Genomic DNA, 20,167 nt, shown 5'->3' on the forward strand with positions numbered 1-20,167 from the left:
TTTTTTAATAATTTAGTAAATATTCTAAAACTATATTTTAATTATCACCAATGCGACGTACTTACTTATTTCTTCAAATTAGCGCGAAAACGTACGACCATAGATAATACATTGTACGGCGTACCGGTAACGCTATTCATCGACAAAAACTTAAAAAGTTTAAAACAGGTATGTGTAAAGTGTTGCAAAAAGAAAAAATAGAATTTTTCTTCTTTATGACTTAAATTATAATGTTAGAATAAATATCCCGTAAAGATTGTTCTTAGACTTCTTAATTAATTTCTTTTGATCGTTTAATGAACAAAAAAAATGTATTTCATCTAATGATATCTTTATTATACGAATATAAATAACATAACAAATTATTAACTTTTAATATCTGAGATTATAATTATTTTATATGATATACCATTCAAAACACGTTTTTATGTGTATTTTGCCTTTTAGATTATAGGAGATAACTATCGCTGGTAATAGTAAGTAAAGTAAATAAATAAATAAGTAACTAGTTTTAGTTCATATTTGTATGTATTTAATGTTGTTAATTCTTATGTTAATAAAAAAAAATTCAGTCATTTGATTCATCCACTGGTAGCACTTTATATTAAATGACAATGTAAATGTCAAGTGTCAAACGTCACCTGTCTGCCAGTACCAGTCAGCACTCAGTTGACAAATTGTCGCAATTATGTCAACATCATTTGTTCAAACCAGCAGTTTTGCGACAAAATTACTTTAAAAATTATCATATCGACCTAAGTACATGCAGTTTCTCTGTAAATTAGTACATATATTTATTTTCATATGTAACAATAATGGGCGGTAAAAAGCAGAGCCAAAGAACTAAGAACAATGTTCGAGTGAGTGCAGGCATCAATATTATCTTTTCTTCACACAACTATTTTGCACGACCATACAATAGTCGTTTCTTTCCAATTATATCGTTTAGAACAATCTTTATATCACTGCGACAGCATTTCTTGAAAAGTTTAAAAAGTAACCTATATAATTAAAGTATATTCGTTACAATTTTACAAACTGTCTAAGATCCACGATTGTCCTCTTCTTTCAGCCTTCGAGCAGCGGTCGGAGCGCAGAACTCTTAAGTAATACAATTAAAGTGGACTCAACATTTGGAGTCTTAGGCCAAGGCAAGCCTCTACCGGTGCTATTCTCAACTCTCTCAAGTGTATCCAATATTGACCTAGGTCTCAGCCCTGAATTCTCAATATGTTTCAAGAAGCTTAACAAAAAGGATCCTATTACTAAAACAAAGGTAATGTAAACAACACTAAACAATTAAGTAAATTTTAACTGCCCCTATTAATACATTCTCAAATATAAAAATTGAACAGTAAGTGCTTTATTTCACAACTAAATGAAATTCTGGAAGTGGTTGCCATAATGCTTCTGCGTTTTCAACCAGCCAGTCTGTTTCAGTTGCTTGTAAATATAAAAAATGATAGTGAAATTAGTGCGACGAAATAAAAAATACAATAGACATTTTGCAAATTTATATATTAATTTCCAGGCTCTACAGGAATTGACTGAACTTGTAAAAAATAGCAATGTTGATGAAGTGGTAGCAGCTTTACCGAGCTGGGCTCACTTCTACCAAACTTTGATTATTGACAGTGATAGGAGAGTGCGGGAAGCGGCTCAGGTATAAAATGAAAATAACATTTTCTTGCTTTTTGGCTTTTAATTTTCATTTTATTATTAAATACTTACTTTTAAGTAGTGCATATATTTTGGAGCCTTGATATTTACCAGTAAAATTACACGGAAATTTCAAGTAGAATAAAATATGACAAACAATAATGAATATGTAATGTTAGAATGATAAGACAATTTATTTACTTTCTATAATCACATGTCATGAAGCCGAATAGAATAGCCAATACTGAATTAGTTGGAAATATAGATGTGGGATAGTAAGTGTATGTGTTCTGTTGGCTCGGGCGGCAGCTGTGCCACGGCGCGCTGCTGGCGGCGAGCGGGCGGCGCGCGGCGCCCCAGCTGCGGCGCCTGCTGCCCGCCTGGCTGCTCGCGCGCCACGACGACCACGCGCCCGTCAGCGCGCAGGCGCACGCGCAGCTCAAGGTACGCTGAGTGATTGTGACTGCAGTGGAAGTGATAGAGTGCTACTCGTAATATTATGAAATATATAAAATATAATTATTCATTATGTAAAATTAGCATGGTTGTATCAAGCACATATTATTCAGTGGCTAGTACCCTACATATTATGATGAAATATTACCTCTCAATGCACAATCGAGGGGTAATATTTCATCCCCCACATATTTAGATTTCACTTATATTGTATTAATAATATTTAATGGGATAATACATTTATGAGAGAAAAAAATAAAATGAATATTACTTGTGAGATGGCAACCTTTAGTCTAGGTGTGATTTTGAGTCTTGGATTTTATTTATGCACTGTCTTTTTTACCCTGACTCTTCACACCACCATCACACTTGCCTCACGAGTCCTATGGAATGCTTTTGGGTGCTTATTTAACACTACTATCAAAGTCAAAGTCAAAAACCTTTATTCAAAATAGAAGTGTTTACACATTTCTATTGATTGTCGAAAATCTACCACCGGTTCGGAATGTAATACCTTTATACCTCAGACCTGAGAAGAACCGGCGAAAGAAACTCAGCGAGATTTTTTTTTTTTTATTATGTCAATTTATAATTTACAACAATAAACATATTCTTGTTATTTGAAACAGCCTAGAGGCGATCATCTCATTCCCAAGGTGTGCAGTCAACTAGAAAGTCATTAGTGCTTTAATATCCTTTAGCACACAAACGCTCTTTAACGATTCTTTTGAATTTTATAATTGAATATTGTTGAACGTTTTCTGGGATCCTGTTGTAAAAACGTGTACATTGCCCCAAAAAAGAGTTACTAACCCTGTGTAATCGTGTACTAGGCGTAACAAGTTTATTCTTGTTCCTAGTATTAATCGAATGTACGTCACAATTTTCAAAAATCATTTATATTTTTGCGTACATACATAACATTATCAAAAACAAATTGAGAAGCGACAGTCATTATTTTAATTTCTTTAAATTTACATCTTAACGAATCTTTTGGGCCCAGGTTATAAATTGCACGAAAAGCCCTCTTCTGCAGTACAAAAATAGTATTAATGTCAGCTGCATTACCCCAGAGTAGGATGCCATACGACATAATACTGTGGAAATAGCTAAAATACACAAGGCGAGCTGTATCCACATCAGTCAAGAATCTAATCTTTTTTACCGCATAGGCTGCAGAGCTGAGTCTATTTGCCAATCTACTTATATGGGGGCCCCATTGGAGCTTAGAGTCAATTGTCATACCAAGGAACTCTGTTGACTCTGATACATCTAATGCTTCCCCGTTTAAAAGTACATTCGTTTTGACACATCTTACATTGGGAGTAGTGAAATTAATACATTTTGTCTTTTTACTATTTAACATTAAATTATTGACACTAAACCAATGTACTATTTCCGAGAGAGCATTGTTCACATCGTCATACATTAAAAGACATCTTTTTATTTTAAAAATTAAAGAAGTATCGTCAGCAAACAATACTATCTCGAGTTTATCACCTAAGAGATGTGGTAGGTCATTTAAATAAACAAGGAAGAGAAATGGACCAAGAATTGATCCTTGAGGGACCCTCACAGTAACCTGAGCCCCGGGAAATCTCTTTCCACTTACATCAACCCTCTGAATCCGATTGCTCAGATACGAAATGCAGCCTGAGTGCAGTGTCCCTGACTCCATAATGTCGTATCTTCCGGACCAAGGTTTCGTGTTGCTCACAAAGGCCTTAGATAAATCACAAAAAATCCCCAAGGCATCCTGTGACTCCTCCCAGGCCTTGTAGATATTTTTTATGAGCTCAATACCGGCGTCAGTTGTCGAGCGACCCCTTGTAAATCCAAATTGTTTCTTGTGTAGCAACTTGTTCTTGTTACAATGTACTAGTATTTGATTTAGTAATAATTTTTCAAAGATCTTGCTAAGAGTTGGTAGTACAGAGATGGGTCTATAATTATTGGGGTCTGATGTACTACCCGACTATCTAATTTAATGTATTATCACTACTAACTTAGAATTTTATTAAACATGAGATGGGCTATTCAATTAAGAATAATATCAAGCCAATGGGCTCCGGCTTGATATCATTCTTAATTGAATAGCCCATCTCATTACCTAACACACCTAAAGTAAAATGTGTGATATAAGTGTAACCAAAATGTTTTATATTTCAGAGCACTTTTCCTGAGAGCAAATTAGGGGAAGCAATCTCGTTCTGTAAATCTGAAATCATAACGTTACTCATTGACAACCTTACGGGCAATGCGGAAGCCATGCTCAGTAAAAAGTTAGTATAAATATTTATAGCTAAATAAAAATACTGATTTTTTAATATTCTCATGGTATTGATTATAAAGTGATGGGACTGTTGTGTACTTCATGATGAGATAGGGATCTGAATTTATAGAAGATAGACCGGGAGATGATAATGACAAAATATTTGGTCATTTGTACCAGTATGGCGGTTCTTCAGGGGTCTAATCACGTAAAGGCAAAAAGGAAAATGATGGTCGTAGCGCTCGCACCGGCGGCCCACTCGCGTGGGCGTTAATCGAACGCGTCGGAAAAATAACGAGTGTCGAACGATTTGTTCCAAAAAATGCTTGTATTTTCAGATAGTCCAAAAAAAAGAAGTAGGCGGTAGCGTAATGCCATACTTCTCGGGTGTGGCTTACAGCCCACCATTCCGACGCGAATGCGTTAATTTTAATAGAACAATTCAACCATTTGTACCAGGCTAATTTTTGCATAGCTAATCATCGTCGAGTAGCCATTCACGAAAATCACCTTGCCATACTTTTCCGACTGTTCCCAATGGCCGCCATACCACTGCAAAGGAGTAATTTTTTTTTATCGCCAAACGATTCGTACCACCCTGAAACTTTTTTTAACAATTCCCTGTATGATCATAAATAGAAGTCTGACAATGCCATACCTGTGGGAGGCGGCGAATGTGAACAATATTTTTTCAAAATCTTAGATTTTATTCGTAATTCGAACGATTTGTACCAGTATGGCACTAATTTTTCCTGTAAGTTTGAGGTTTAACGAATATAAATATAAAGTTTCAAACGCCTAAGTGGCGGCAATCTTGCCTTATAAGCAGATGTTACGTTGTATAATATAGTTATACTATGGGATTATTTTTTTTAGGTTCATTTTTTTCCAAAAGAACCGAATACGATGATGCCATACTGTAACAAATGATTTTATGTCTTGTACCTTGAAAACATGTCGAAAGATAAAAATGAATCTAATCCTGATCTTTGATGAAGTATGGCGCCACTTTTTCCCTCTACTACAAGTATGGCAAATATAATAATAGTCTCATCGTATCGTATAATTTCCAAAAATCCAAATGCCATACTGGTACAAATCATCCAATTTTGTTTTTCTTTTTCACCTTTTAGCTCAAGTCCGACACTCATCCGCCCCATGTTTACAATCTGTAATATTTTTTTTTACGTACAATTGCATCCAAATGACGAGAATACAATGATGCCATGATGTAAAAAATGATTTTACTTGTTTTACAGTCGTATTTTAAAAAGGTGTTAAATAATTAAGTAATTCAAGTATGGCAGCACTTTTTCCCCGTACTAGAAGTATGGGAAATATAATAACGGTCACATTTTACCAAATACTTTCCAAAAATCCAAATGCAATACTGGTACAAATCGTTTGGCGAAAAAAAAAAAAAATTACGCCTTTGCAGTGGTATGGCGGCCATTGGGAACAGTCGGAAAAGTATGGCAAGGTGATTTTCGTGAATGGCTACTCGACGATGATTAGCTATGCAAAAATTAGCCTGGTACAAATGGTTGAATTGTTCTATTAAAATTAACGCATTCGCGTCGGAATGGTGGGCTGTAAGCCACACCCGAGAAGTATGGCATTACGCTACCGCCTACTTCTTTTTTTTGGACTATCTGAAAATACAAGCATTTTTTGGAACAAATCGTTCGACACTCGTTATTTTTCCGACGCGTTCGATTAACGCCCACGCGAGTGGGCCGCCGGTGCGAGCGCTACGACCATCATTTTCCTTTTTGCCTTTACGTGATTAGACCCCTGAAGAACCGCCATACTGGTACAAATGACCAAATATTTTGTCATTATCATCTCCCGGTCTAAGAATAAACAATAGATATTTTCAAATAGTGTATACACATACATTATATTGGTACATTGGTGAAATATTGCAAATTCCAAAGTTTCTTCCAAAGGGAATAGCAGGCTGTGTTTCTATACAATAGCTTTATAATTATGTTGTAATTGGTACAAGAAATACTTTAAGATATGTATTGTTTCTACTTGTATTATTATAATTTATATGTGTAATGATAATTAATATAATAGGATCAACTAATAAAAGTTTGATCATTTAAATTTATATTGAAATAAAATATTACATTACAGACTTGACAACCCCGAGGAACGCGAAATTCAAATCGCGCGTGTTCTATGCAGCAGCTTGAAAGCGCTGGATTTATTTTTAACCGAACTGCCGGACGCCCACGACGACTGGCTGTGGGACGCGATGGGGCCGCTGCTGCAGGCGAATGCATTCTGGAAGCTGGCCGCTCATCAGTCGCAAAATATCAGGTGAGCTCACCGGATCCCGCCGGAGCCTGCCAGCGGTGGGCTACCGGTTTTGCAAACGAACTCCTTGTCCGAATTTTATGCGACACCGGATCAATACGTCAGTTCCCGGGATTCGAGCAACTTCCGTTTCAAATATAAAATTTGTCACCGTCGCATCGAGAGGACGGGTCACCTCCGGTCACCTCGATGCGACGAGTCTCGAGTGTAAGCTAGCCTGCGGCGACAGGGCGGCGTGGTACGGCGCGGCGGGGCGCGCGGCGGCGCGGGGCGGCGCGCGGCGGGCGGCGGGCGCGCGCGCGCTGCGGGCGCTGCTGGCGCGCGCCGAGGGCGGCGGCGTGGCGGCGCAGCGCTGGGCCGCGCTGCTGCACGTCATGCACTGCCGGGAGGTCAGGCGCCGGTTTTGATTTGTTCATTTTAATCGGGAGCTGGAGCGAGGCGAGCTTTTTGGAGCATTCGTGCGAGAGTTTGCGATTGAGGGAGTGGTTATAATTTCTCAGTGCGCCAGTGTCAATGGGCAGCGGTGGCCGCTCGTCATCTGGTGCCAGTATGCCCTATCCGAATAATTGCTGTGAAAAACCGATTTGCAAGTTTACACTACGTTTGCCAAGATCTCCACTTTAGAACACGTTTTCCCCAGTGGTTATCGGTTCTGCAACAAATATGGCCGGCCCACTGCCACTTGAGCTTCCTAATCTTTACGACACTTATCAGCCGTAAAAAATGTTTTTGATGAATCTTATTAAATTTCTAGGAGTGGCACACGTGGCTGGATAAAAAAGATCTACTTATGAAGCGACTTCTGGAAGTTATAGAAAACGGTAATAATTGGCCCTTTCTTTTGAAACTGATATTTTAAATTTTTCTTATTACATTTTGTTGTGTAATTGTTTCTTAATTTTATTGCATAATTTTCATTTTTAATTAATCAGGCGGATGGGGTGACGCTCGGCTATTGTCTAATATGCTGCTGCCGTTGTTGGCCAAGTTACCGGCTGATTTAATAACCAAGGACTTCTACATGGCATTCTTCAGCGCAATTTTTAATGGGTTTGTACAGTAATTTAAATATACCTATAGGCCCATACCCGCTAGGGGCCTAAACAGAGAAAAAATGTTTATATATAAATATATGTATTTTTTACTTCTATATGTAAATTAAGAAAATATAAAAAGACTTTCTTATAATAATACATAATAAAGCCTTTTTAATACACCATAATTGACTGACCTTAAGTGTAAACCTTAAGTTGGATTTAAACAAAACTTTAGAATAAGTGTTTACTCACTGAATACTTTTACTTTTATACTCTTTATTTTTAGGTTTAACAACAAAATACTAATAAGTTCGAAAAGTGAAAGACAAACCTGGATAAATATTCTAGAAGAATGTCTTCGATATTTGTCGATTCAGCAACACGAATACATCATAGAAGTAGTGACTTTCGTGCATCGGACTTGGCTTGAAAAAATATTTGAATACGCAGACACGCAAGTGAAAAATCACTTAATAAAACATTCGTCAACAACGATGGCATCGTTGGTCAAATATTGGCTCAAACAAACCAAACAAGAAAACAGTGAGAAATACGACCAACTCATACGAAATTTTTGGTTGAACATTGGCTCTACGATAGCTACGCAGATAGACAAATTAACGGTCGACAAAGATGATATCGTGCAATTGATCGAATCACATATGCTTCTATTGCAAACTTTGAAGACAGCCTTCCTACAAGACGGCAAAAAGCAACATCGTATTCAGTTTGCAGATGAAAAGTCGCCGGACGTCGAAGATCCGCCTCCAGCCGTAACAGAGCAATGCGACGTCTCTTTAATAGAAAGATTCGACCACAATTTAAACGAGGTAGTCGAGAGCACTTGCTGCAAATACTTCGACTTTGCTCGCGAGAAACAAGTCTCTCAAGCTGTCTTCACGTCTTTGATCACGCTCATGATAAAATTTGAAAGTAAGAATTTATTCCTGGCGCTGGCGAGACACTTCAATCAAGATTCAGTTTATGGATTGTATGATGCTGTATTGAGGAGCTGGCTGGCCGGCGACACCATGAGATGTAAAGCGCTAGTAGATCTCATATTCATTATTCTCAAATATTTAACCGAGGAAGAACAAGACGGGATGTTCAAGTCTTTTCAACAGGTACGATCGGCGACGCCACTCACTAATGTTAACTCAAACTCAAATTGCTTTAGTCAATATAGAAGTATTACACTAACGTAAAACGACACATTTAAATTTGACGTTCGTTCCGCAGTTTCCTCCATTTGTGGTGGAATGGTGCATATCGCGGACTCTGTCGCACCCGCACCGCTCGTCGGCTGCGGGAAAGAGATGGCTGCGCAGCGACGTCGTTGAGGACACCGTCGTCGCACTTTGCAAGCGAGAGGAGGACAGCGATGCGGATAATATGCTTCTAAAGTGTCTGAGTCCCGACGACACGGGAGGTAGGTCGCATCGATTTAACCAGCAAGTTACAAGCGCGCGCGTACAAGCTAAATGTGGATAAATAGAACAATAATAATATAGCTACACATGTAATGAAATGACATTTCATTATTCCAAATTTGCTGCGCTCCGCGCGTTTTTAATCTGTAACTGAAAGTCAGTTTGCCGCGCATTATGATGGTTGAATGACAGAATGACGGATAACGTTTAGATTATTTGAACTTTGATTTTGTAAGAAAATAAAAATATATAATAGAGGAGGCGATATTAGTGAACTTTAAATGTCGTTTCTTTGTATTTTCAGGTAAGATAAATGTATAATTGTAATAGTTTAATGATAATTGTGATGATATTGTAAAGGCGTGTTAAATAAAACAAATCTTTGTATTTTCAGAGAAACAATTTGTGGTTCATTTTGAGCATCCTCAATAACCTATCTTATACACATACTAGCGGTCGCCCGCGGCTTCGCCCGCGTAGATAACGGTTCATAATCAGTCTTCTAATATCCCTACTGTTGAGGCACGGTCACATTTGAAGAATTACTGCAACCGGCGCTTGGATCTATTGTGATAAACCTCAAATTCGTGATCACAACGCCTCAGCCAGACCAACATCAGCCACGAATCTGATGAGGTTCTTAGGGTCGGAGGCCATTATACCCTCTAAAGACCGGAGTTAGAACATTTTATAGTTCTATCTTTTATAGTTTAGGCATAATACGCAAAAAATCAATCAAATCAAAATTTTTTGGTAGATTTTTTCCTTTTTTGTCCGAAAAACCCAGAATATCTTACGGAACCCTATTTTTTTCAAAATAAAATTTAGCCTATGTTATGCGGGATTAATTTAGCTTTCGAATGGTGAAAGAATTTTTAAAATCGGTCCAGTAGTTTTTGAGCCTATTCATTACAACCAAACAAACAAAGTTTTCCTCTTTATAATATTAGTGTAGATTAGTAGTGCGATAATCCGATGTGCCCGCGCAGAGGCGGCGCTGAGCGAGCGCGGCGTGGCGCGTGCGGTGCGCGAGCTGAGCGCGGCGCCGAGAAGCGCGCGCGCGGCGCGGGCGGCCGCCGCGCTGGCGCCGTGCGCGCTGGCGCTGCCGCTGCACGACGCGCTGTTCCGCGTGTCGCTCGAGCATCCCGTGAGTACGCCAGCTATTTGCGCGTGTTTTATTCGTGGATATTTGGTTCAGTATGAAATATGTTTTATGCTGTCGATCATGAGTGGTATAATAGTCTGATATCAGTAGACTTCGACTGTTCGGATATTTACGTGAAAATTCAATTTTAAGTAAATCTTTTTTAAATTATAGTGTGCAATATCAATTTGTGTAATTCATGGTGATAGTCTCTCCCACTGCTGGGATGCTGACAGGTTATAACTCGATGAATGAATATATAGTCCATTCCAATGACAAAAGGAAACATTTAAAACATATCGTATTTTTCAATATCACAAGTGTTTTGTTGATAATTCCGCTATATGATTAACTACAAACAGTTCTTGATTAATATATCTTCATTTGTAATACAACAATATTTCATTAAACTACATAAATCCACTATAATTTCACTTCCAAAGTAACGAAAACAGTTTTGTCGACTTTCAAGACGCCATTTTTCGATGACGAAAATTTAAAATAAAGGCCTAGACGAAGGATGTTCGCTAAACGAATGTAGACTGAATGAATTTATAGAGATAAAAAATATACATTATTTTAGTTTTATATTAAGATTCATGATAGATATTTTTTAAAATATATATTTATTTAATTGGTTGTAATATATAATATTAATTATTTATTAGAAACGTAAAAAGTTACCTAACGATAGATAAAAAAGTTAATTTTTATACAGTAGGTAAGGTTTTTACATAAAAATAACATTTTTACCAAAAATGTTAAAACAATTATTTTACTGAAAAAAAAAACTCTTATCTCAAAATGTAAATCAGTTTTATGGAAAGCAATTTTATAGTTTTGAAAATAATACAATGGTAAGAAAGACATTCGTCTCTCATCTTTCGTATCTTGTGCACGGGTGCTTATTCAGAATTCTCTAAAGTTTTTTATTACGACCTGGCTTCGTTTAAACGGAAAATTACTTTTAAAATCACAAAAATATATCGTACCGTAGCATTCAGTACCCATTCATTCAATTATTTTCACCTCACTAGTCGAACGCAAATGACATATCAATTCAAGGTCAAAGTTGTTTATTTACCTTTTCTCCTCTTCCCATTGGAATAGACTATAGTGGAACGTATGGGATTTTCTTAAATATACCTTCACATCCCAACCCGAGATATATTAGAGACGCGGGTTAAGTCCGCGGTCAGTGAGTGGTGTGAGTGTAACCGGTGCGGTGTGCAGGCGGGCGGCGCCGGCGTGCGTGCGCGCGCGGCGTGGAGCGGCGCGCTGGTCGCGCTGGCTGGAGAAGCGCGCGGGCGCCTGGTGTCGCTGGCGCGCGCGGCGCTGCACGCACACGTGCACTCGCGGTGAGAACCTCCTCCGTTGCGCCTGCTGGCCTGTCTACTGCTCCTTGCGGCTGGGGAGCTTGCGAGAATATGAGTTTGCTTAGGCCGGGCTAATACTTACTATCCGTCAGGATATCAGGAAATTTTTGTCATTAAACCGGATAGTATTTCGAGTCCCAGTAGCTAACTTGTGCACAGTTCACAATTTGAATTCACAAAAGTTAACAATATTGAAGCTCGAAAGGATACTTAAAGTACGTTTTTTTAAATATCTGAGGCGTTTCTTTGTGTGCATTGTTTGAAAGCTACCAATAACCATTGAAACTACCTATCTAAACTAGCGAATTCAGAGGATTAAATTTAAACAGAAGGAGACCTTCAACTAGTAATCCATCAGGGGCCTGTTCTTCGGCCATTTCTCTTCCATGTACACACACATACAAATATATTATACACAACGATGTATATGCATCGAAAATCGCTAACATACTTATTTAAAAATATACCTTTACTGATATTCATTAATGACGTATTCTTCCAGCACGGATGAACTAGATATGAAACGTATCGAACACGCCGCGTCATTGTGTCCGTATCTCTTTTTATCCGGACTAAATATTGCTCCCGAAAATGGCAGCGAAATAGTATCCCAAACCAAAGAGCTGTTCGAGATGCAAACGCAGAGACCCGAAGTGCCCATTGAAGTGTTCGCGCTGAGATGCGACTGCATCGAGGGCAACATCAATTGTCCTTTCGAGGACGAAAACGAATTCATCGCAACAGTCGTCAGAGATTCGGACAAGGATCACGAGGAGCTCACGAAAAAGGATCTTATATTGTTCCTCAACGAGAGCTTATTCCGCGCTGCCTTCTTGCGAGCTATTCTCTCGAAGAACGCGGTCGCGGATGAAGACGACGATGAGAGCGAATCTTGGTGCGATGTGTTGTTGGCGGAGGAGTACTTCAAAGCGAAGTTGAATCGGGTGCTCTACGAATATGCGGTTCTCAGCGTGCTTTACGACAAATATGCTTTTGTGAGTTTTTAAAAGTTAAAGTCGTAAACTTGAAGATTTAATTTTTTTAAGTAGCAACGATTTTTTTAAGTAGCTACACATATTCGTCTTTACGTACTTTGGTACATGTTTAGAACATTTACTTGAATAGATATTATCTTTCACTCAGCAAAGAGTTTAATATTATGGAAAAGTTTGTATATAATGCAATGTTACATTTAATGTATTATATTCATGTTGTTTAATTTTTTAAAGTTTATTTTTAAAATGAATATTGAATGTATTATTTTTATAATTTATTATGACTGAAAGTAAAGTATTTGTATTATTTCTTGTAGTGGCCTGATTATGAAGTAATAAAAAAAAGTAAAGAACGAATGGAAAATTTAATAGAAGATATTTTATCTGAAATCACACCAGAAACAAAGAATGCAGTCATGTCCTACATACACGAGAACGCGATCACAAAAGGTTACTACTGGTCGTATGCTAAGAAATTATTCGTCGTCAAAATGAATAAAATAGCTCACAGGATTCGCGAGAGTCAAAACGAAACGCCCGAAAGTCAAACAAGCTTCGACGACAGACCGGAAGACGGTAAAGTTTGCGACGAGAAAAGTGAAAAAGAGGACGACTCTGAAACTAGAAATAAGACTCCCGAAAACGAAAGCGACGAGTACCAAAGCGTCATCGAAAACTTGGACATGTCGAAGCTGGAGAAAATGATCACCGGGAGTGGATTCTTCCATAGTTTGCAGGTACCGCGGCGCACCTTACAACGTCGTCATCGAATAGCTTAGAAATATGTAAAGTAAAAAAAGTAAAGTAAAGTAACAGCCTGTAAATTTCCCACTGCTGAGATAAGGCCTCCTCTTCCATTAAGGAGAGGGTTTGGAACGTATTCCACCACGCTGTTCCAATGCGGGTTGGTGGAATGCACATGTGGCAGAATTTCGATGAAATTAGACACATGCAGGTTTCCTCACGATGTTTTCCTTCACCGCCGAGCACGAGATGAATTATAAACACAATTAAGTACATATTTATAGTGGTGCTTGCCTGGGTTTGAACCCGCAATCATCGGTTAAGATGCACGCATTCTAACCACTGGGCCATCTCAGCTCTTAGAATATGTTATAAACCAATAATCCCGGCCCCCCCCGGCAGGCCGACGCGGCGCCGAGCGAGCGGTCGCGCGCGCTGCTGATGCTGCGCAGCGTGTGGCGCGCGCACGCGCACGAGCCCGCCGTGCGCGCGCGCGCCGCCGCCGCGCTGCAGGCCGCGCCCGCCGACGTCGTCATCGACCTGTACTACCAGCACAACCACATCATGCTCTACGAGACGTAAGTTGGGCGCCGTCCCGCCCGCTCGCCGCGCCGCCCGGCCTGACGGCCTCGCTGCCCGCAGGGACCTGACGGCGGCGCCGTGGAGCCAGATCGTCAGCAACGCGGCCATCGTGCAATTCCTGACCGAGGGCGTGCGTTCGCGCGGCTGGGAGCTGGGCGCCCACCAGTGGGACTTCACCACCATCACGCTGTGCTCGCTGGTCACCTCGCTGCGGCTCAGCGCGCATCGTTGGTGGTGCTGCAAGGTGAGTGCCTCCGAAGGGAACGGGTTTCGAACGATGTCGCAAATGTATCTCAATAATTTGTCTAAACATAATGAGGGTCCAATGAAACCTTAAAAAAATCGTGTGACTTTGCGCCACCGGGGACCGAATCTCAAGTAACGTGTTTGACGCGATAAATCGCTCGGGCGTAGGTGGCGATCGTGGCGCGGGCGGTGCTGGAGCTGTTCGGCGCCGTGCACGAGTTCGTGAGCGGGGTGCGCGCGGAGGCGGAGCGCCGGCAGCCGAGCGCGCACGTGCTGGCGCTGCCCACGGAGTGGGCGGACATCTTCGCGCCAGACTTGAATAAAAATCTATTCGAATTACTGATGATAATGCTAAGTGAGTCCGAGTCCACTATTTTACTAATATTAATAGCTTAAGATCCCAGGGCCGCCAGACGTCACGTATTTTCTGACGAATGAAATGTGGAATCAGGAATCAAGGTACGTAAAAACATTACTTACCTCACGTAAATTCTCCAAGCTGATTTTTACGTATATTTTAGGCAATATCCTTAACAATAAGTTGCCAATACTCCCACACACTTTCCGTCGGCCGTATTGCTTTGCAGACGCTTTAAAGCTCCCAAAATAATTCCTTAACTTAACGTAAATTCTGATACCTGAAAATTGGCCGTCTAAGCAAAGTAGCAGGTAGGCATGCGTTATTAGTACATACTAACATTACTTGATCGTCCACATTTCATTCGTCAGAAAATACGTGACGTCTGGCGGCCCTGGGATCTTAAGCTATAAGATAACAGCTATTGAAACGATTTTAGTTATTATACATTACATTTTAATGTAGTCGATCAACTCTACAGCTCGATAAATTATCATGCACTCATCACAAACGAATCGACCCTGTCCCTTGAGCATTAAGTACGTATGACTACGTATGACAAGGGGCACGAAATAGCTATCTGACGTAACGGCGTTTACGTTGCGACAGAGCAGGACGGCAGGCCGATGACGTCGTGCCGCGTGTCGAGCGTGGGCGCGCTGGCGGCGGCGGGCGCGCGGCTGCAGTGGGCGCGCGCGCCGGCCGCGCTGTCGCTGCGCGCCGCGTGCGCCGCCGCCTGCGCCGCGCTGCGCGGCGTGGCGCACCCCGCGCTCAAGTACCTCGCCTTCGCCACGCTCGACCTGCTCGCCGAGCCGCTGGTGCTGCACGACGGTGAGGGCGACCGTTGGATCCGGTCGCTCGACCTTTTAACTGAGTTTTGACGTGACAACGTCTTATAAATTGGTTTGCCGGGTAACACTTCAAGAAACTGCGTTACGCTCCGCTCACGTTATGCGCTCACAACGAGAGCGAGTGAGAGGCACGCCTAAGAGCGAGAGAGACAGACAAAATTCAGTGCGAGATTCTTTGTATAAATTAATTTTTTAAATATAATTCTTTGTATAAATAAATGTTTTAAATTGTTACTATTATTTCATCCTTCTTTCTTCTATACGAATGAATATTCACATTAAAATTATTTTACCACTCAAAGTCGTTGTCACGTAAAACTTTCGCCCGTGTACCGACTTTACAGGCAACCAATGTTTTTTTTATCGTTAGCCGAGAAGCTCGCGGAGTGGTGCGGTCGCGAGGACAACAGCCCGCGGCCGGAGTTCACGCTCACCTACTACGACGAAACTTTGGTGCACCTTCAGGACCTCGTCGACGCTGCCTTGTCGAATATAAAGTGAGCATTCTTTCATTATTTTTAATGGATGCTGTTTTTTTATTACTAACTGATTAAGTCTCTATTACGTAAAACCCAGCAACGTCCATTTAAATTACTTAAAAACTTTTTTATCAGTGTGTGTTAGTTACAAGTATATTATATTATTTTGATTCATGATAAATTTGATGATGACGCGAACAAAAACACGAATGAAGTGCTCAATGTAACGTCCCTTCTTCCTCGGCGTATGTATCGTGCAGCGTGTGTGAGGGGACTTGCGAGATGGTGGCGCCCTCCGACAGCCACAGCGTGGCGCTGGGACACCAGCTGCTGGCCGTGGCGCTGCTGCGGCACTGCGCGCGCGCGCGCGGGGACCTCGCGCAGTTCTACATCGAGCTGCTCAGGTGACCACCTCCTCGCGAATCTGAAGTTTCACGCGCAACGAGTCGGGTTAACCGCGGTACTCACACTCCACCAGGGAGGGCGCGTACGCGGCGGGGCTGATGTCGAGCTGCGTCCGGCTGCTGCCCGCCGACGTGCTCCGCGCCGCGCTCGAGGGCACCGAGCGGCCGTCGCTGCCGGCGCGATGGCTGCGCTGCTTCTCCGAGCTGCCCGCCCTCGACGTTTACAGTGAGCGACTAGTCGATACGCGATACCAGCCGATCGGGCGATAGCGAGCGAGGGTGTAACGGTACGCGGCGGCCGGCAGAGCGCTGCGACGGCGAGACGGTGAGCGCGCTGGCGTGCGCGGTGCTGGCGGAGACGCTGGGCGGCGCGGCGGCGGGCGAGGCGCGCGGCTGGTGCGGCGCGCTGGGCGTGCGCGCGGCGGCGGCGCTGCGGCGCGTGGTGCGCGCGGCCGTGGCGCCCGCGCTGCGCCGCCGCCTGCTGCTGCAGCTGCGCGACCGCGCGCACGAGCTGCCCGACTCGCAGGTCACCATCCAGTGGTCGCGCGCCGAGGTGCGCTGCGAGCTGCAGCTGGAGGAGCGCACGCTGGAGCTGACGGTGCAGTTCGCGGAGGAGCACCCGCTGGTGCCGCCGCAGGTCACGGCGCCGCCGAACTCGCCCGCGCCCGACACGCAGTGGATCGTGCTCTACCTCGCCTACCAGGTGCGCGCCGCTACCTCCCCCCCCAAGCCCCCCCGCGCCCGTTGTCGCCGCCCGGTGTGACCACGGCTCGTGTTGCAGAACGGCACGCTGCTGAACGCGCTGAAGATGTGGATCAGCGCGGTGACGGCGCGCGTGCAGAGCTCGCCGCAGTGCTACATCTGCTACTGCCGCATGCACCCGTCGACGGGCCGCCTGCCGACCGTGCCGTGCCACCAGTGCCGGAACAAGTTCCACTCGCCTTGTCTGGTGCGCCCCGAGCTGTCGTCGCTTATACGTCCAGTTGGAAGTAAAACGTACTAATTTGTCGTTTATTTCCTTTTGCAGCGGAAATGGTTCTCCACTAGCAACAAGTCCAATTGTCCTCTCTGTCGTACGAAATTTTGATAAAGCCCACCATCCTTCGGCTCGAGCGATGTCAGGACGGCGCGGCTGCAGAGCACATGCGCGCAAATCGTCCAACACTCAAACTCCTTCCAACTATACCAAATACATTACCGAAATGTACTCGTTGTTTGATATTTGTGATAACCTAACACAAAATTGAGTAATTTTATTACGAACATTTTGTTGTTTTCTTTTATACTATGATATTTTTTAATTTCGGGATTTAAATAGACGTAATCATTATCACTGTATTATAAAAACATATCATGTCATTTTAAAAAAAACACTCACGATTCACATTTACCTAACTGCGACCGCGCAATTAACTGGTGTTAGGTATGTTATCTAGATGTTATATTCAACACAGCCGTCTTCAATCGTACCTACGTTTTAAATGAAATTTTGGAATAAAAAACGAAAAAAATTGTAAAATTAAGATATAAAGCGAAGATGTTGCAGAGAAGTTTGTAATATACGGAAGTTTCCAAAGTGATTTTACTTGTAACTTTCGCCTTTATAGTCGCTGTTTTCAAAGTGTATCCTGTATTTCCTAACAGGCAGTATATTGCCAGAAAGATATGTTAGAAATAAACAAAAATATGAAAGCAGGGAACTCGCAGGCAATTATTCACTTTTTCAGGTTCAATGATTTTACGATTATAGTGCAAAAGATAACATTAATATATGTGTTGGTTTGTCAATAAATTAATTGTAACTATCATGAAGGTTGTAATTATTTAGAAGAATGACAATTTTTACTATATTTTTACTGTTAAGATATTAATTTTAAAATTAATAAGCATCATTTAAAAATAAAAATTTCTCATTCAAGTTAACACATAGTTTATTTTTTCAACGGTCTGTAGGACCAACAGTTTTGTATAAAAGGATCATGTTATTATACTAATAAAATATTGTACAATAAATGGATTGTGTACATATTGTTGATTTTAAAGGTAAGTTTTTAAACACAAAGTTTTTATAAACAAAATTCATGTTATGAAATAAATGAGATTGAATCATAATTATCTATCATTTAATCTTATTCTTTTAGTATTTAATACCTTTACTTATATAATTCAAGAATTAACTTTATAAATTGGTTTCATTTTAATAACATGGTCAAATTTTATTTTTTACATGTCACTTATTACCCAGCTGATGCTATTTCAACTATTGAGGATTACTATTACATACACATAAGGAGCAACCTTCGAAAATATTCTTATCTCAATATATTGTAACACAGTATGAGTTAGAATTATTAGTTATTCTAGCTTGTGGGTTTTCCTTTAACAATTAAATGCTTTTCACATATTAATATTTTGTGTCCTAATATTTCCAAATAACATTTCATTATTAATATTTAATCATTCCGTTATTAAAATTAATATTTATTATATAATTTAAGACACTTATATGTTAAAGGAATTTTATGATTCCAGGGTAAGGTCTAAATTAGGTAAAATTTATATGACTAGAGATTTTTGACAAGATTAAAATTATTTAATGACTAGACTCTACTTGTTTTAAGCAAGTGCACATTTTTTTATTATTTTTATCTTTGGTTATAATAATTCAGTCCATATTTAATGTAATGATTTTTGTCTGCTTATAAAATTTTCATTCATCCTTACTTAAAATATATATTAGATTTTTTATATAGTTTATCAGTTTGTCAATTTTACAGAAATTTTCTGAAATTTATCTTAAAATAATATCTAATCTGATGAATCAAATTTTAAAGTCTGACGTATATTATATATGTTATAAATTTAGTTTGCATCATTTAATGAGATTGTAACTGTTGATTAATCCAATCTATATCTTCATAAAAACGTGGATCACTGACTCGTAGTGCTGCTCGTTTGTAGAAAAAGTAATACCATGGTGACACTGTGAAATGTGGAACAATTAATATTTGAATCTTTTATTTAAGAACTGAAGTCTATTGGCGAAATATACTTACAGCATCTGTGTATGGTAAAGAGAACAATGAGCATTGGTGTTGAGACTGATTCAGGATCACCCCATTTTTCCAAGAGCCAAACAGCATGTAGAATTATGCTTGCTGCTACATATGCCATTATAACAGAACCAGCTGCGCGAAACTTTCGTATTAGAACTTCTACTAAACCAGCCTGAAAACCACCAACCAAAAATTATAATTACATTAAATCACTTATTTAGATAGTTTTAGATTCGAAATTATTTCATTATTATTTATATATTATATACTACAAACAGTACAACTTACTTGAAATAAATATGTAGTGAAAAATGTCATAAGCATTGTAGTAATGGAGAGAACAAGAAATAAGTCCTGAAATCTAAAAAATCATACGATTATATATTATTATTTTATTTTAAATTAAAAAGTAATTATTTACTTACATAAATAAAACGAGTAAGCCATCGCGACTCTTGGGAAATAAACTCACGCAATTAAATATAAGATCACAGAACATAAACGTCAATTGACTGATCAAACAAAATGTGTATCTCGGAGTTGATAATTTCATTTTTTTTAATCTAAACGCTAATGTAGACTTATGGATTTGAAAACATTAGGTTCGGTTTATTGACAAATTTATTTGACATCCGTTTGTGACGTCATATATACAAGTACGTCACTGTCTTCACCATCAATAAAAATACGAACTGCCAACATAAATGAATAATTATAAATATATTTTTTATATAATGTTAAAAAATAAATAAT

At 40.3% G+C, this 20,167-nt stretch overlaps 2 protein-coding genes across 2 annotated transcripts; one reads left to right on the forward strand and one right to left on the reverse strand.

Moving 5' to 3' along the window:
- Positions 1-659: 659 nt before the first annotated feature.
- LOC124532484 (E3 ubiquitin-protein ligase listerin) lies at positions 660-18,162 on the forward strand. Its single transcript, XM_047107394.1, has 25 exons — positions 660-860; positions 1,073-1,276; positions 1,532-1,663; positions 1,969-2,103; positions 4,285-4,397; positions 6,530-6,715; positions 6,942-7,101; positions 7,467-7,533; positions 7,645-7,762; positions 8,036-8,873; positions 8,989-9,178; positions 10,169-10,326; positions 11,557-11,681; positions 12,202-12,694; positions 13,012-13,431; positions 13,841-14,016; positions 14,081-14,264; positions 14,435-14,621; positions 15,234-15,455; positions 15,846-15,972; positions 16,215-16,358; positions 16,433-16,584; positions 16,664-17,061; positions 17,140-17,307; positions 17,386-18,162. The coding sequence occupies exons 1-25, from the start codon at positions 816-818 to the stop codon at positions 17,443-17,445; spliced, it is 5,202 nt and encodes a 1,733-aa protein (XP_046963350.1). The 5' UTR covers positions 660-815; the 3' UTR covers positions 17,446-18,162.
- A 109-nt stretch (positions 18,163-18,271) lies between these two features.
- On the reverse strand, positions 18,272-20,066 carry LOC124532247 (transmembrane protein 138-like). The gene is made up of 4 exons (XM_047107028.1): positions 19,840-20,066; positions 19,703-19,775; positions 19,415-19,586; positions 18,272-19,341 (listed from the first exon to the last, which is right to left on the reverse strand). The coding sequence occupies exons 1-4, from the start codon at positions 19,965-19,967 to the stop codon at positions 19,235-19,237; spliced, it is 480 nt and encodes a 159-aa protein (XP_046962984.1). The 5' UTR covers positions 19,968-20,066; the 3' UTR covers positions 18,272-19,234.
- Between the last annotated feature and the right edge of the window lie 101 nt (positions 20,067-20,167).

This window comes from Vanessa cardui, chromosome 9 (genome assembly GCF_905220365.1).
Source record: "Vanessa cardui chromosome 9, ilVanCard2.1, whole genome shotgun sequence".
Lineage (NCBI taxonomy): Eukaryota > Metazoa > Arthropoda > Insecta > Lepidoptera > Nymphalidae > Vanessa > Vanessa cardui.